General features: G+C 39.9%; 1 protein-coding gene and 1 long non-coding RNA gene across 3 annotated transcripts in view; both read left to right on the top strand.

Annotated features, from left to right (window-relative positions):
- LOC124161587 overlaps window positions 1–17,865 on the top strand; it is a 72,968-nt gene that overhangs the window by 19,250 nt on the left and 35,853 nt on the right. The window contains exon 3 of one of the 2 annotated variants that reach the window (XM_046537967.1): window positions 6,815–7,024. The exons of the other annotated variant lie outside the window; for it this stretch is intronic. Coding sequence (XP_046393923.1) covers window positions 6,815–7,024 — 210 coding nt within the window. The remainder of the gene's footprint in view (window positions 1–6,814; window positions 7,025–17,865) is intronic. 2 annotated transcript variants of the gene reach the window in all.
- Window positions 13,790–16,020, top strand: LOC124161589. Its single transcript, XR_006865385.1, has 2 exons — window positions 13,790–13,992; window positions 15,868–16,020. It is a non-coding gene; the product is annotated as an uncharacterized LOC124161589 (long non-coding RNA).

Below are 17,865 nucleotides of genomic sequence, written 5' to 3'. Positions count from 1 at the left end.
TTCATTGTAAAAGCAGAATTAAATGTACGAATTACGATCAAAGCAATCAATACTTTTGCGGTACCTGTGTTGACGTATACATTTGGAGTGATTAACTGGACCGAAACCGAAATAGCAGGCAAATAATTATCACTACGTACATCATTCACAAACTTCAATGTACATCACCCAATGGCTGCATTAGAGAGACTAACGTTACTCCGCTATATTGTAGGTACGGGGTTACTTGATATGCAGCAGCTCCTCAGAAATCAAATTCATGGACTAAAACAATAAATCAAACGGTTCGATGCTGCACAAATCAATAGCATATGCCGACAATAAATTAACACCATTAAACTTAAAAAATGGCCCGACCTATGGAACAACCAACACAAGAACCGTTCTATTGAATAGAAAGGTAGAACTAAGGGCCCAGAAGGAATTACATGGACGACACATCAATGGCCTCAATCAACCATATGTTGATTAAATCTATACAAACAAATGGTTTTCAGTGGGAGAACTTTATGGAGAAACCGAAGGGTTCATACTTGCAATACAAGACCAAGTTATCCGCACTGAAAATTATGCAAAGTACATCCTGGGTGATAAAAGAAAACAGATGGCAAATGCAGAATATGTTTTCAAGTGCCTGAAACAATCCAACACATTAAATCTGGCTGTGAGATGTTATCTAATGCAAAATATTTAAGTAGACATAATCAAGTTGCAAAAATTATCCACCAAAAATGGCCTACCAACCAAAGTTAATAGATACCAAGACCCCATACTATGAATACCACCCCGAAACAGTGCTTGGAAACAGCTCATTTAAAATTCTCTATGATTTTCCTATCAAAACAGATAAAACTTTAGTTAAAAAAAATACCAGATATAATGTTGACTGACAAGAAATATAGAACTTGTTACATAGTTGATATTGCTGTGCCACTGTCGCATAGCATCGAAAAGACAATAGCCGGAAAAATAAATAAGTACCAAGAATTGACAATAGAAATAAAAAGAATATGGAATAGGTTTATATAGCTCCAATATTCATCTCAGCAACCTTTATCACCCCAAAACATATACAAAACAGTTTCAAAATACTCATCCTTCATCTAAATACATACATCAAATTGCAAAAGGCTGTAATAATTTAAACCTGTCATATCACGAGAAAATTTCTCAACGCAATTTAATAGTAAAGAGTTTCGTAGGTGAGAACCCGCGCTCTTTACACTAAAACAACTCAGTGAAAATTGAAGAAAATTTAAAGGTAAAAAAATAATAATAGTAATAATAACAACCAGCCACCTCCCGTAAGTAGTTTTAACTTTCCCATCAGGAAGGTCAATAACACTTAAAAAACGAATTTCTAAAATCTATTTGTCGATTAATTTCGACTGATAACCCACTAAACGCCCAGACGGCACAGGAAGTTTTCGTACCTGAATACGAGGGTGGACCATCAAGATACAAAAATCGCGCTTAGGAAGTTACTAAAAAGGTTTTGTTTCTTTATTTCCTATAATGACGAAAAAAGATGCAAGAGGACTGGCAAATTCATATGCATCGATAAAATTGTATCTCATCGATAAAACTGTATTCGGTCTGGGACTATTTTCTTTCGCGGGTGGTGCCATCTGGTGCCATCGTGCCATATCCTCCTAGAAAGATCACATGTCTTCACAAGCCGTTGGAGATCGCGTCGTTCACGTAACGTCTTACCACATTTCAGGGATTTTTGTGGTTAAGTTTGTGAAAAATAGAGTGTCTGGTAATAGTGAAGTTTCCCTTATTCTTTAATTTCATTCACTGGGCTACAGAAACGTGTTTGTGAGATATTTTTGTTAAAAATGCCTTTCGTGTGTTTATTGTCGGGATGACGTAATGGAAACTCCGGGACATGGTTCAAGGTTTTAGCTTTCCAAAAGATCCTGAGTTGAAGAAGAAGTGCATTTGGGTGATAAGAAGAAAACATTTCACCCCTACGAAAAGCTGTGAGGTATGTACTGTTTCTCGCTGTAATTATTTGGATGTAATTTTAAGTTAGAAGTGGCTTCGGGATGTTGATGCATCAACATCCCGAACTATTCAGTACTATAGTACTATTCAGTACTAAAAATGGTGATTGAAAATATTGTAGCAGCAATTATTTTGAAAATTCTTGCATTTTAGTTGTCTTTTTTGTCTTAATTCATTCGGTGAACGTGTGGTTAAAAGAAGAAACTAGGAATAAGCTGCCAAGTTTATAGGATCGAATATTGCTTCTTAGCTTGCCCTATGGTGTATTACACGTCGGCTTTCATCATTTCAAATTATCTTATGCTATAGTGTAAAACAATAAAAATATCAGGCATACAAATATTTACTATATTTACGAGCCTAGTAATTTGATTTCTCATGCAGAAATACCAAAAATTGGAAATGATTTGACCTAATAAGTTACATGGTATTTTATTATTTATTAATTTTAGGTGTGTGAGTTTCACATCGCACCATTGTGATATCAGAAAATAATCTGTGGCCTTGGACGAGAAGACGAGGAGAAAATTCTTGCTGAATTGAAGGTGCTCAGATTGGAGGAAGGTACCATTGCTTCACTGTTACCTGTCGCCAAGAAGACAGACATTGTGGCAGAAGTGACATATTTGTGGATGTGCATTTGATTTGTGTAAGTTGATGCTGTGATAGTGGACGTTCATCGGAGAAAGTATTGAAGATAGTTTTTTTGTATCGACCAGTCCTCTTTTAAATAATTTTTTATTCGAAAGAGAATAAGAGTAATTGTTTCGCTAAATTAGATGTGGGATAGAAGAGAAAATTGGAAATATTATTGTGGTTGACAATAGAAAATACATAATACAGACATTGTGGCAGAAGTGACATATTTGTGGATGTGGATTTGATTTGTGCAAGTTGATGCTGTGATAGTGGACGTTCAGCGGAGAAAGTATTGAAGATAGTTTTTATGTATCGACCAGTCCTCTTTTAAATAATTATTTCTATTCGAAAGAGAATAAGAGTAATTGTTTCGCTAAATTAGATGTGGGATAGAAGAGAAAATTGGAAATATTATTGTGGTTGACAATAGAAAATACATAATATATGTATTGTATTTCTGTGGGTTTTTTCTTTCCTGCCTCTTTAAAATTTCTTGTGGTGGTGACTTCATGCAAAGTAAGTATAAAATCGGAGGTGTGAACTAAGAGATACCATGTTTTATTTTACAAGTGTTTATGCTGGTGATTTGGCAGGACTTTCATATTTTTAATAGGTTGATACATTTACTGCAGTGACCTAGAGACTTTTACTCATCCCAAATAATTTTTCAAATACTTTAGCGCCTGATATGGGTAAGTTTTAGTAGCTTAGACTGAACTATACGTTAATTTTTGCTTGCATTTTGATGAATTCGATCATACTAATAGCAGATGTGTCAGCAATCCTGTTTCATCGGCAATTTTTATTTAAAAATTTTATTTCGTCAGGCATTAGGGCAAGCTTTTTAATGCTCGTGGGCTATGTGATGTCTTATTTAGTGTCAAAATTAATAAGAATTTACTCTTATTAACATCTCAAGGTTTCCAAGTAAGTACGAGCCACTTAAGAATGCTGGATGCTGGGGATGCGTGAATCAGCCTTGAGAATCTCATTTTTCGCAGTTATTTAAGTGGCCGAATAAGTTTTGTAAGTTCTCAATGGGTAAATAATACTATATCATGAATTCTAATTACCATGAAAAACTCACAACCGACAAAAACTTTGTCGGTCGTGAGTCTTTCATGGTAATTAGAATTCATGATATGGTGTTATTTACCTATTGAGAACTTACAATTCATAATGATTCGTATCAAGGTTCTCGCTACGGTCGGTAGTTATCGATTGTGTTGCGTTCGATACATTTTTCGATCGTGCGAGTTACGATATATCTAATTTCGACCTAATCGATTGAAATTAGCCTGAGTGCCGTGTTCCTGCGCGCTCCGTATCCAATCGTACGTGCTTAGTAGCGGACATTCACATGCTGCGTACGCGCTTCGTCGACAGGCCGCGAATGGAAATTATCCATTGACGAAAAGCGACGGAGCGGCACAGTATCCCCTTAGTCAATGGGTACTATGTACATACGAATTAGATACGGAGGGTTCTGTGCCGTCTGGGCGATTTCCTAATATCTGTCATTGCGAACAATTCCAAAAGGTCGACCAGTAGAACACCCACCTTCACCAGAACCACGGTTCGAATGCTGATTGCAGATAAGGGTGAGCCTCAGATTGAGCACCCTCTGCGAACCATGTTATTCTCTCTCGCTCCGACGTCCAGTCGCCAGGAGTGTCGTAAATCCTTTGCGTGTATTTATAGGACTCCAAGGACAGTAAAAGAAAAGCTCATAGAAAGCACGACTAGATATGTAATTGGGCTTGATCAGCTGACAACTTAGCAAGGAACCCTCTGCCGTGACACGCCGAGAAAATAATCCGTTGTTTGGCAGCCCGTGACACAACAGCGGGACACGAGGGAGAAGTGATAATTTTCGATGAAGGACGGGTCGGAAGTTAAAAACGGCAGAATTAGATAAATGGAGCTGATTATGACCCAGACGGCACAGAACCTTCCGTATCTAATTCGTATGTAGGTAGTACCCATTGACTACGGGGATACTAGGCCGCTTCGTCACTTTTCGGTAATGGATAATATTCATTCCCGGCCTGTTGACGAAGCGCGTACGTAGCATGTGAATGTCCGCTACGAAGCGCGTTCGAAAGGATACGAAGCGCGCAGGAACACAGCACTTAGGCTAATCTCCATTGATTAGGTCGAAAATTGGATATATCGTAACTTACACAATCGAAAAATATATCGAACGCAGCACAATAGATAACTACCTACCATCGCCCTTTTACAGCCTTGGCCCTTTTATGAGGCAGGAAAGAAAAAACAACAGAAATACATTACTAATATTATTTATTTTCATTAGTCAATCACAATAATATTTCCAATTTTCTCTTCTAACCCACATCTAATTTGGCGAAACAATTACTCATATTCTCTTTCGAAAAGAAAATTATTTACAAGAGAACCGGCCGATACACAATAACTATCTTCAATACCTTCTCCGATGAACGTTCACTATCACAGCATCCACTTGCACAAAACAAAGATTTAGATCTATATGTCACTTCTGCCACGATGTCTTTCTTCTTGACGACAGGTTACTACGAAGCAATGGCACCTTCCTTCAATCTGGGCGCCTTCAATCCAACAAGAATTTTCTCCCCGTCTTCTCGTCCGAGACCACAGATTATTTTCTAATATCACAAGGCGTGATGTGAAGCTCGCACACCTGAAACTAATAAATAATAAAATACAATGTAACTTACTAGCTCACATCTGTCGTATTATTGATAATTGTCACAGTTATTGTATAAAGGTAGGGCAATAGTCACAACACACTCATAGAGAACAACTCACTACTGTACTTCCTTATTAGAAAACGCACTGATAAACATTGTAAAACAAAACACACACTAGAATAGTACTACCAACCCTACTTATACAAAATTATCCACTGAGGTTATTGCCAACCTAAAATACATTCCAACAACATCATTTCCAATTTTTGGTATTTCTGCATGAGAAATCAAATTACTAGGCTCGTAAATATAGTAAATAGTTGTATACCTGAATATTTTTTCGAACTATAGCATAAGATAATTAGTAATGATGAAAGCCGACGTATAACAAACCATTGGTCTAAGAAACAATTTTCGATTCTATAAACTCGGCTGCTTATTCCTTATTTCTCCTTAGCCACACGTTCACCGAATGAATTAATGCAAAAAAGACAACTAAAATGCAAGAATTTTCAAAGGAATTGCTGCTATAAAATTTTGAATCACCATTTTCAGTACTGAAGTTATGCATCAACATCCCGAAGCCACGTACTTAAAGTTACATCCAAAGAATTACAGCGAGAAATAGTACATACCTTACTGTTTTTCGTAGGGGTGAAAAGTTTTCTTCTTATCGCCCAAATACACTTCTTCAACTCAGAATCTTTTGGAAAGCTAAAACTTGAACCATGTCCCGGAGTTGATCCTTTACACCCCGACAATACCACAGCCACCTAGAGAAACTGTCACGCACGAAAGGCATTTTAAACAAAAATAAAAATACCTCACAAACACGTTTCTGAAGCCCAGTGAATGAAATTAAAAAATAAGGGAAACTTCACCATTACCAGACACACTATTATTCACCAACTTAACCGCAAAAATCCCTGAAATGTGGTGAGACGTAACGTAAACCATGCGATCTCCAAAGCCTTGTGCTGGCTAGTGATCTGCTGGCCTTCTTTAGGAGGAAATGTCACCACCCGCGAAAGAAAATAGTCCCAGACCGAATACAGTTTTATTGATGAGATACACTTTTATAGATGCATATGAATTTGCCAGTCCTCTTGTATCTTTTTTCTTCATTGAAGGAAATAAGAAACAAAACTTTTTTAGTAACTTCCTAATCGCGATTTCTTGTATCCACTTATATCTTGATGGTCCACCTTCGTATTCAGATACGTAAAATTCCTGTGCCGTCTGGGGAAGGCTGTAAATTAAAAAAGAATTACGTAGGCGTTGAAAGTGAAGCCGATTGGAGGGCTGCGTCTAACCAATCGTAGGACTTATGACTTTAATGGTGCCATAGCGACATTTGCCAAAATAAATAACTGCGACTTTTTTATCGCTTTCACGTGATTTTGATAATGTTTCTGATTGGTACACTAACTGGAGCAAAGAGACCCTTCAAAAAATTTCACTTTTTCTTTCAGGAGATGAATGGTCCCTCCAAAGCGGCTCTTATTGCCGTGCATGCCTCGGTGATGGGGGACTTTAATCGTTCTCATCGCGAAGTCGCTTTGGACATGATGCGGAAGGCAATTAAATTGGACCCAGACGATCAAGGAAAGCGGAGAGGACTTTGGTACCACAAGGTGGGGAAAATACTGGGAGAACTCAGAAGAATGGACCACAGAGCAGGGGTGAGAAAATGGACTTCACTTCCTTGCATTGCATTCCTTCAAGCTTACACTACGCAAGAGACATGAATGCTAATGTTTAATGAACACGACTCATATTTCATAACATAATGCACAATTCAAGTTAAAATTTAAACTTTTCATTGATAACAAGGTGAATGCACGAGAGTTGAGTGTCGTGTTTTTTGTTTCGTGAGCAAGAAAAATAGAAGTAGTCAATTAGTAGCTATCCGGTGCAACTAGTTTCATTGCAATAAATGGTTTAAAGTCATCAAAGTCTTTCTTGATTGAAGCTTTCGCGGGTCATGGTGACCAATGAGATACATACGGGTGAATTCCGCGTATCGTGGTGAAGATTGCCCCGACTGCTAGTCACTTCTTCAAAGGGATGATGCTGGGAGTTGTTTTTTTCTGCCTTTTTTATTTCAGGTCGGCGGAGGGGGTGAGGACTGGAGGGGGAAGGTGAATAAATGTTGTGGATGTCTGGGTTCCATGTATTGCTAATCCTCAATCCGGTATCCCTGTCATAATTATTTTTGTTTTTCTTTATCTCTATGGCTTCGCGGATGAGTCGCGTTTTGAAATGTTTTACTTTCGCGATGATTCTAGATTTTTCGAAATCGACAGGACACACGCCGTATTTTGAGAAACGCCACTTCCCAACATCCAAGCGAAAGACAAACAAAAGAAAGCCTTCTTCCCCTACATGGAATGCCTCGTTCACATTACGATTGTCCGAGCGATCGTCCATACGATAGTTGGCCGTACTAGCCGTGTGAATGCATGTCCTGACAATAGTTGACGTAGTTTCGAACGTTGCCACTTTACGATGGTTAGGCGCTGGGAGACCGGAAGAGGAAGGTACAAGAGAAAGACGAAAAGCTCGTAAAGCTCAATTTTTTCATTTTTGTTTTAGATTTGTCCTAGGAAGGAAGAATGTGGGCGGAAGAAAAATTATTCGGTAAATACACGTTAATTTCCCAACCGTCAATTTCCCTTTCACTTAAGATGTCAGCACAGGTTTTAACCATCGTCGTGTGAATGCACGATAGTTCCGATAATCGCTGGAACAATCGTAACGAATGAGGGAGAAGGAACGATAGATAATATCGGCAATATCCTACGGAAGTTTGACATAAAGGTATTTTTATAAATACAGACCCAAGTACGACACCTCTTGGGAAATATCAAGGATACTTCAATTTGAAGGAGTGTACGATTCAATACTTCAATTTGAAGGAGTATACGAAATCCCCTGCGGAACTTGCGAGAAGAAATGCATCGAGAAAACAGGACGAACAGTCAAAACTCGTATAGATGAGCATAAGCGGGCCATTCGACTCGGTTACTCTCCAAAGTCAGCCGTAGCGTAGCATGAAGCCGCCGGTAACGCCATTTAAAAAAATCAAGAATTATCGCTAAGGCGAAGCATTTCAGAACACGACTCATCCGCGAAGCCATAGGGATAAAGTAAAACAAAAATAATTTTAACAGACATACCGAATTGAGAATTAGCAATACATGGAACCCAATCATCCACAACATTTTTTCATCTTCCCCCTCCAGTCCTCACCCCCTCCTCCCACCTGAAATAATTAAGGCAGAAAAAACCAAATCCCAGCATCATTTCTTTTGAATAAGTGACTATCAGTCGGTCAGGGAACGTCGGGGCAATCTCCACTACGTCACGCGGTATACACCCGTATGTCACTCTATCTTTTAATTAGGATCTATAATAGTTGTAATGTTTCCATGGTGGAGAGGAATCTAGAATATTACCTGGATGTGTATGCATGCTTCGTGGATTTTGAAAAAGCATTAGATGTGGTGAACGGGGTAAAGTTGATGGATATACTCAAGAAAATTGGTGTTGACTGGAGGTATACGCAACTCATTCGTAGTCTGTATATGGCCCAGACTGCGCAAGTGAGGGTAGCGGGCTGATATTCAGGGTGGGCAAGCGGGGGCCGAGGAGTGAAGCAAGGCTGTACTCTATCACCGTTGATTTTTAACGTATACGATGGGGGAATTGTAAGGGAAGCTTGGGATGAGTTGGAAGCTGGAGTGAAAGTGGGAGGAATTATATTTAGATCGGTAAGGTTCGCGGATGATCAGGATCTGATTAGCTAGTCAGCGAGGGGACTACAGGCTCTAGTGGATGCGTTAGACGAGCGGTGCGAGGAGTATGGGAGGAGGATTAATCACAAGAAGACCAAGTTATTGCGGTTTTGTAAAGCATTGCGAGCAAGGAATGGGATACTCAAGAAAAAGTAGATGGGGGAGAAGCTTGATCCGGTAGAGCAATTCAACTATTTAGGCGTTACGTTGGAGGAAAACGGGTACATTAGTTAGGACATCAGGAAGCGAATTACATTAGCAAAGGAGGTGTTCGTGAACAGGAAGGAGCTTCTGAGAGGTTCGCTATGTAAGAATTTAAAGAAAAGGTTATTGAAGAGTCTGATCTTGAGTGTAGCTCTTTACGGTGCGGAAACGTGGACAGTTAGGGAGGAGGAAGAGAGAAGATTGGAGGCATTCGAGATGTGGGTGTGGAGAAGAATGGAGAAGGTCAAATGGACGGATAGGAGAAGGAACGGCGAAGTGCTTGACATGGTGGGTGAGGAGAGGTAGCTTTTAGATGAGATACGAAGGAGATTGAAGGTATGGATGGGAGGAGTACTTAGCGGGGAGGGGGTGTTGAAAACGTTTTTAGAGGGTAAAGTGTTAGGTAAACGAGGGAGGGGAAAGAAAAGAATAGGATTTTTATACAAGTAGATTGAAAGGGAGTAGGCCTAATTCCTAGTTGAAGAGGAAGTCCATGTGTGAGGGGAGACTTCCAGAATGCATCTTAAGCACTCCAATGAAACTATCCTCATTCGGTAGAGTAATTTAATATTGATTAATTTCTAAGATTTTCTGTGGCGTTCCCTCGCTTTTCCACCAATATGGATCGTCTCCCACCATTTCCTCGCACTACAAATATAGGCTTCTTCAATGGAACCTTTCCACTATTAAACTGCGTTAATGAGAAGGGGGGAGCTGCCGGTTCTGACAGTTATTTCAGCTGCTAGGAGACTTACTTTCGTAGGCTGCGTCAGGGTTTCCGATTCTTAAATGGGCAAACCTCTCTAGGAATTGACAAGGGAAATATTATCACGATGCATGCTCGCCGGACTGTTCGCATCGCCTCGATTGATACGTGGACGATGTTATTTTTTTAAAAACAGTGTCTATCTTCCGTTTAACACTTCAAATAGCATTGATAAAATAAATCTTCAAAAATAGCCGCTGAGTAGCCGGTGGAAATCTTTGCTGAGGCAGCCGGAAGTGTGTACATGGATAGATAACTCAAAGGAAGAAAAATAATCCCTCGAAAAATTTGGGATGTTCATATTAATGATATATATGCGCTACATATCATATGAAGGATAATTTAAAAAGGGCTCCCCTGTACGCTTGGGAAATGGTTTCACTACTTGAGCGAAGTCCACACTTAGGCGATTTGAGACGTTCCTAATGAATGATGCATGTCTTTGTAGATGCCATCGAAAGAGGAGCTGGAGATGCTGGAGAGGGCCACCAAAGTGAATCCGTTCCCAAGTAGTCTGGCAGCACTGGCAGATGCATACAGGGAAGATGTGCAATATATGAAATTGAGGAGTTCATGGAGACTAACTGAGGAAGTATATGCAAAGATGCTTAGCACAGCCGAGCACCTCTATAAGAAAGCATTCGAAATGGACTCGAACAACCTTACGGTCTTAAGAAGGTAACCTCGGACACATCGCAACATGATTCTGGTCAAATTTCCTCAAGACAGCTCTCATTACATGAAAAACAAATCCATTTCTTGAACATATTTCGTGGCACGCGATTGTTCTTTGGGTTCCTTTGACAACATGGTCCAATTCGCCTTCTTGTACTGAATGCGTCTCGAGTCCTAGCTGATAAGGATTCATCCAATGCGGTTGTGTGCCATCTTCAGCTGTCTAGGGTGAGCTCTTGAACTATGGAGAATTATTTTTTGTACATTTCGCTTGCGTTAATGGTGAATTGTTGTTTTTATGGTAAACAGGAAACTCAAATCCAAATATTACTATCATTGGTTACCAATGCATCGCAGTAAAATATGGCATAAACGGTTTTTAATAATACGATGCATTTCTTTGTTGCCATATATTGACAATTTACTTTTTACCTATAGTATAATTATATTTAAATTATTTTTGCCATTATATTTTTAAAAATTATTATTTCTCTGTTCACACTGCACACAGAAATGTTTACCTTAAAACATCCAATGATAGCAAACAATCTTCGTTTTTCTAGGTCAACAAAAGCTATAAACAGCCCTTACCTTGTTTTAACGCAATTCTCCATTGAATTCCCCTCTCAGCTAACCTTGTCACATTTACGTATTTCTTCTCCTTCACATCTCTCTTCGCCATATTTAATTCGAGGCCTTCCTTTCCTCTTCTTGTAATCCTATTGTACCTTAACGATTGTCTTTATCAGGCCATCGTGTCTCAAAATTTACACTATTACGTTTTATCCTTTTCTTTTCACGGTTTTCAACGGGCGGCCTCGATTATCTCCTACTCTCCCAATTGACTTCGTCAATGGTCACTCGGCAATGACGGTTCGTGAGTCAAATGTTCGGGAGGGTCAATATTTTTTAATGTTTTGTGTATTTCAGTAACTTTTTAAGGCTAACTTAGTATTAAATTTGTTTGATTTAAAATAATATAATGCAAATATTTATAATGATAAAATTTAAACAAAAAAAAGCATTCTGCGGCACTGCAGTACCAAGTAGACGCCAGATTATAATGCCACGAGCCGTAGCGGCGATGTCATCTCACTCACTCGTTCTGCGCATGCTCAGGCGGTGTCCCAATACTTCCATAAGGCACAAGCTTAGACGCGTCATAGCAACATCAGCCCTCACCACTACCACTCTTCGTAAAGCTGCTTGTTAATGGATTGGGACGTTCTGGCCAGCGCCCCGCGGCTACAAATGCGAAATTCTCGCGCTACCTTTTCGTGTTCTTTTCCTGCATTTTCGATGTATGCGATTGAAAAAAACGCTTTGGTTAATTATGTGTATAATTACAAATGAATGGGCATTTATTCCTTTTTTCTTTTTCAAATCCTTGTGAGGGGCGTCGTCCGAGAGTCTTTATGGGCAAGCCACCACTGTCACTCGGTCGATCCATTTGATCTTCATCATTTTTCTATGGATCCACATTTAAAATGCCTCAACCCTTGATTGCTCTTTTACTGTCATCGTCCATTACTCCCTGCGACAGAGAAACATTTTCCAGATGGAAGGTTCCATGCTTAAACTTCGATCCACCTTGCCGTTGATTGTCCTGCCCGCCTTGGCCACTCTTATGCTATTCTCCTTCTTGCTTCTTCCATCCATTGTTATTCTAATCCTAAAGACATCTAGCTCTTTCTCCTTTTCCACTTTTTGATTCTCTTTCTTCATACTTACTAATATTCACTTCAACTCTCTTATTATTATTAATATTTTAACTTTCCTCGTCCTGATTCCCGGCTGCTTTCTGGAAGTTAACTCTGAATATCCACATTTTGCTAATTCCTCTGAAAATGTCAACGTCAATGACTCACAGACATGGAGGACCCCACTGTACTCATTGTCATGTCAGTCTCCTTTCCTGTTTCTTCCGTCGTCGGTCATTTTAATCCCCAAATAACTATATTCATCCATCTCCAACAGTTTTTGTTTCCCTATTCAATGGTTAGTCTTGACCTACTCTATTCTGCTGCATACTTATATCTTGGTTTTCTTCGCATTGAATTTCGGCTGATACCAGCCCTACAATCTTATTCCACCATTTGATGGAGGCTTATTTATTTCAGATGCGGGAATGGTTTGATGAAATTGCCTCCTCCGTATAGAGATATCCCTTTCGCCAAAACTTGCCTTGAGAAGGCGATCCAAGCATACCCACACTCTGCTACCGCCTTTCAAGCTCTTGGAACGTTGGAAGATAGATATAACAAAAACCCAAAAGAGGCCCTAAAATATTATAAGAAATCTTATGAAAATGGAAATCAAATATCGGCACTATTTATCCTGTAGGTGAGACTGCTAAGTTCATTACCATTTTGCAAGTATACGCAGAGCAGAAATCTTAATTTTGAAGTTTTCTGCCCTTTTTAAGAGAATTTTTTTACGCAATATATGTTAATATACTTGAATATTGCTATTTCTTCTTTTTAACCATTCAGCTGCAGCACCGTAATCGCAAGTTTGACTCGGTGTTTTAATCACTGATCTTAGTATGGTACGAATTTGATCAATCGATTTCAATTATTCAATTTAATTATGTATTTAGTATTATGCAATTTGTGCTTTAATTTCAGAACGCTGCAGCGTTTTACCATTATTGGTATCATTAGGTTCACTGAAGTTTGTTGACGTTAGTAAGCTATTGTTTACAGTGTTATGTAAATGCTGTACGTTAAACGTTGACTTAAAAAATATAGTTATCCATGAAAAAATTACAAAATGGAAAGAAATGAAATTCAAGATATGCCTATAATAAAATAATAAATTAAAAATAATCACAAAATTTATGAACATGCGCTTGAAAAAAAGCTATACATTGATAATACAAGTCAATGTTTGCCCGTCGCCTAAGTGCTCGTTGGTCTCCTAAATATGCTATATATTGTTTATGTACCAAAGTAGGTAACTGCTTACCTAATTTTCCCCTCTCTATGTGTATTATCTTAAGGCTCAAATGAAGACAAAGGAGAATTACGACCCATTGCCACACATTGACGAGTTCATTGGTAACTTAAGTAAAGTAGGGATGCCCCTACGAAGCGAACTGCTGGTTCTCAAAGGAGAGTATGCACTTTTTCACAGGAATGACCTTATCTCTGCAGCAACGTTTTGGAAGGAAGCCATCTCCTTGGGACCTACGTCAGAGAATATAAAGGTGACTTAAAGCCAATTTCATTCTCTATAGTCAAGAGCACCTACCTAGCAAAATTTGGTTCTTCCTAAATCATGCTCGGCTGAGCCGTCGTTCCATATTCGGACAAAATAAGTTTTCCACGCAAATACCAAACGTAACAATATAAATCACGGCTTTTAAATGATGCGAAGCATGCATTTATCAATAGTTTGAGGCGTCATTTTGTGAAACTGCTACACTAATGCAAATAAAACGAGAGTGAATTCTGGGGGAAAACAGGCCATCCGATAATAATCAGGTCTTTCAGTTCTATGTTATTTCCATTATTGCAATCTTCCTGACTCAGTTATTTATTCTATGATACTGATTATTGTAATCAAGAAGGTTTTTTGAAAAGAGAATCAATCCATAGTGCATCACGGGCCCCTTCGCCAATATCTTTTGCTGACGATTACTATGTTTTGAATTTGGAAAATAAGGAAACTCGTATTCTGCCGTTTTTTTATCCGTCGCCCACTTCTGCAGATATTTGCTGTCTAGAATTGACGGTCATTTCTCGGATAAGTTGATGACGTCACGAACTCACAGCTTCTGTTCACGGCCTCCCAGCTACTTCTGGGCCTTGTGCACGGTCCGCGTGTGGTGCGTTGTAGTTTTAACTCTTATGAGAGTTTCCTCCTTCAGTGAAAGGTTCACCATGAACGAGTTGATGAACCGTATCTATAATGACGTAGCCGACTCGTAAACAGTTGGCTGTCTCTTTTGCGTTCCGTAATTCCTAACTTACGTGAGAATGACTCAATGATTGCATTTAGGTCGTCTTAGGTTCCATAATGATGGGGGTTTAAGACATTGTGAGTGTGATTCATAGCAAGAAGGCTAGGAGTGGATAATTGAAACAGCCTTGATGCAGTCATTTTACAGTCTCGCTTTAAGTACTAGTGGAAGAATGTCTCTTACTATTGGCTGGCACGGTGGAAGGAACCAGAGGTGGGGTTGGGGGAGGAATCCATGGAAATCTGCAACATTTAATCAGGAAGAAGGGTGAGGAACGTGCGGTAGGCGACCTGCTTGGTCACGGGTTCTTAACCGGCACAATGCTGCTCCACGGTGACCTTATGATCACTCGGTCAATAGCTGGTGGCTGCTTTGAGGTAGAAAACCCTTTCCTTTCCATCCATTCTGGAGACGAACGCGAGATGAGTTTGCTCAGCGGAAGTATCGCTCGGCCCATCGGCTCACACGCATACTGAATGCAGCCGCTGCGATTCGGGAAAGATTCCGCCACGGTACCACATTACTTACCGCTTCTTCCGCGATGGCGTGTTGCCTTGACGACGAGTGCTTCTGAAGAGAGTAGCCTCACAGTTCGTTGAACGAGATAGCATGGACAGGATGCCCTGTATCATTCTTCTGCAGTCCAGCCGCACCCATCCGTACATGCGGTGTCCAATTGTTTCTTGGTCACATCGATGTCTCTAACGGAGTTTACTTCTTGATTAAATATCATAATATCCACATTCTTTTTGATTCCGAGGTGTTCTCTTGCACGATTTAAGGTTAGAACTAACAAAATGCGGACGCGAAGTGCATGAAAATAAATGACGACGACACATCACGCACTCAACTTTCACACTTAATTTCCCTTTGATTCAATTTCGACCAGACCCCTTCAAGCTAATTTCAACAGGTTGCTTTATCCACGCTATTTTTTCTGTGGCAGTGGTTACTGAAGTATCGGCACTGCAGTCTAATGCCAAATGCTCCATACCGATACTTAAGTTTCTAATTTCTCCATGTATCGTCCTGAATGTCAAGTAAGTTTTTGTCCAAATTTTCTTTGGAACCGTGACACTCATCTCTTTTTCTGATTATAATTTTTTCTGATCGTTTCAGAATCACATCACCAGATTTTTAATGGAAAAAAGGTATGAAAAGCCATATATGCGGTTTGCTGGCAGAAGGTTCACCTTCAATGTTTGCGACTGCCTGAGGCATGAAATAAGGAATGCTTTAAGAGAATCTAAGTATTCAAGTGAAGATGAAGTTTTTTTAAAGGAAATGGAGAACTACTTACGTAAAATATGTCGCTAATGCCAAGCAGACACATAAGATGGGTACATTTCAATGTGCCATCAAAATCATTTCAAATATGTATACAAAGAACACATTGTAGTGTATTGCACTTGTAAGGGGAGTGCGGGGGGTGGGGGGTGGGCAGCGTTAGAGGCGGCAGCTGCCTAGCTTCACTGTTTTTAGATGCCCCAACTGTGTGACGCGTTGAAAGGGTGGAGAGAATCATGCTTCGGCTGACAGGAAGGACACCAATTCATAAACTTTCCTCAGCACTCAAGGCTGCAGAGCGCTGGAAATGATGTATGCAACGTTGGTGACTATCCCTCCTAAAAACTTGTCCGTTTTGGGTGTTAGAACTCCCCTTCAACTCCCTCGGTGAGAGACATTGGTTCCCCCCCTCCGAGGAATCAGAATATGAATCCATGGACTTGCCGAGAAGAGGACTATCTCCCAGTCGAAGGCCACGCATCTTCGGGGTACTGGAAACTGTATGGTTTTGTCAAATAAAAGTATCCCACTAGCATCTCTTGTATTTCAATCCGTAATTAAGTACCAAAGAACCATTATCGACTTATTATGTCGACTTAGCGTCTCGGTCAATCTCCCCGTTTCTGCTGCTAGCACCGAGAAGTCGGGACACCACAATATGCCTTTCACACACATGTGCAGATTTCAGGAATTCCTCGAAATTGACTACAGCAACTAGCTTGAAATGTACCATAAGAAATAATAAAAATTATTTTCAAATTTTAATCATCTTGTAATAGGGTGGTTTCCTATTATTTTTTTACTTCCTAAATCGTAAGATAATTACTCCTGGAGTACGTATTTCATGCATTTAGATTTTTAAATGACGATATCTTTTTATCGCGATTAAATGAAAAGTGAAAATTTTCAAGCGCGCGAAAACGCGACGGGTAAGTATGAATGCCGAAAAATGTCTCCGTATGACGTATTTCTCGTTCCCGCTGCCGCCCTGTGAGGTGACCTTGAGGCGATGCTTAGCGCTGATACGACGCAGGCTGCTAGCGGGTAGCTGAGTACCCTGCTGACTGGAAGCGCTTGGCTTAAATAAGGATTATTAATACCTTATTAAACGAAGAAAACTTTCCGACCATAGGCAGTATTAATAGGTGATTATTAAGAGAATTTTCCCTGAACTCTGCTCCTCATGCATGCATTGGTAATCTCAGGAGGCAATTGAAATCGCCAAAACGACAAAGAACTTCAACCGTGAAGACGGCTACAATCTCGCCAGCGCGTGGAAAAGGGTCTTCAAAGATCCTGACCAATCAGGGCACACCTCGAGAAAAAAGGCGGCAAACGGGGTGTATATAAGATGAACAAATTTCTGCATCAACACTTCAGTGGACCTGAGGAAGCCAACTGGAACGTTGGCGAAATATCGTCCTACAAATGGATAAACGCGGAGGAATACCCGAAAAAACCAGCAGAATTCATCGTTTTTAGGGTCTCGAACTGAAGCAGGGTGAGGGGGAAGTGCTCAATTTTCAGGTTTTGAGCGCCAAAAGACATTGATTCTGATTCAGCCAGATACGAACAATCTCCAAAATGCATAGTAAACTCTTAGATGCCACATCTGATTGTTTCCTCCGCTTAACAAACAAACATTACCCACAGTATCCTACCTGTGATTGCCAGTGGCAGCGCACACCTGAAGTCATTTTTAGTTGGTAAGGTTTGAGTTTCTATCACCAGAATTCTATTGCGTCCCTGGTCTATACCCACCAAATGACTTATCGATGCCGAATAAGAGCATTACCTGAACCCAAGGCATAGAATGACTTTAAAATATAC

Source organism: Ischnura elegans, chromosome 6 (assembly GCF_921293095.1).
Source record: "Ischnura elegans chromosome 6, ioIscEleg1.1, whole genome shotgun sequence".
NCBI classification, from domain to species: domain Eukaryota; kingdom Metazoa; phylum Arthropoda; class Insecta; order Odonata; family Coenagrionidae; genus Ischnura; species Ischnura elegans.
The sequence above is the reverse complement of the archived record's forward strand: the minus strand, read 5'-3'. Positions and strand labels throughout refer to the sequence as shown.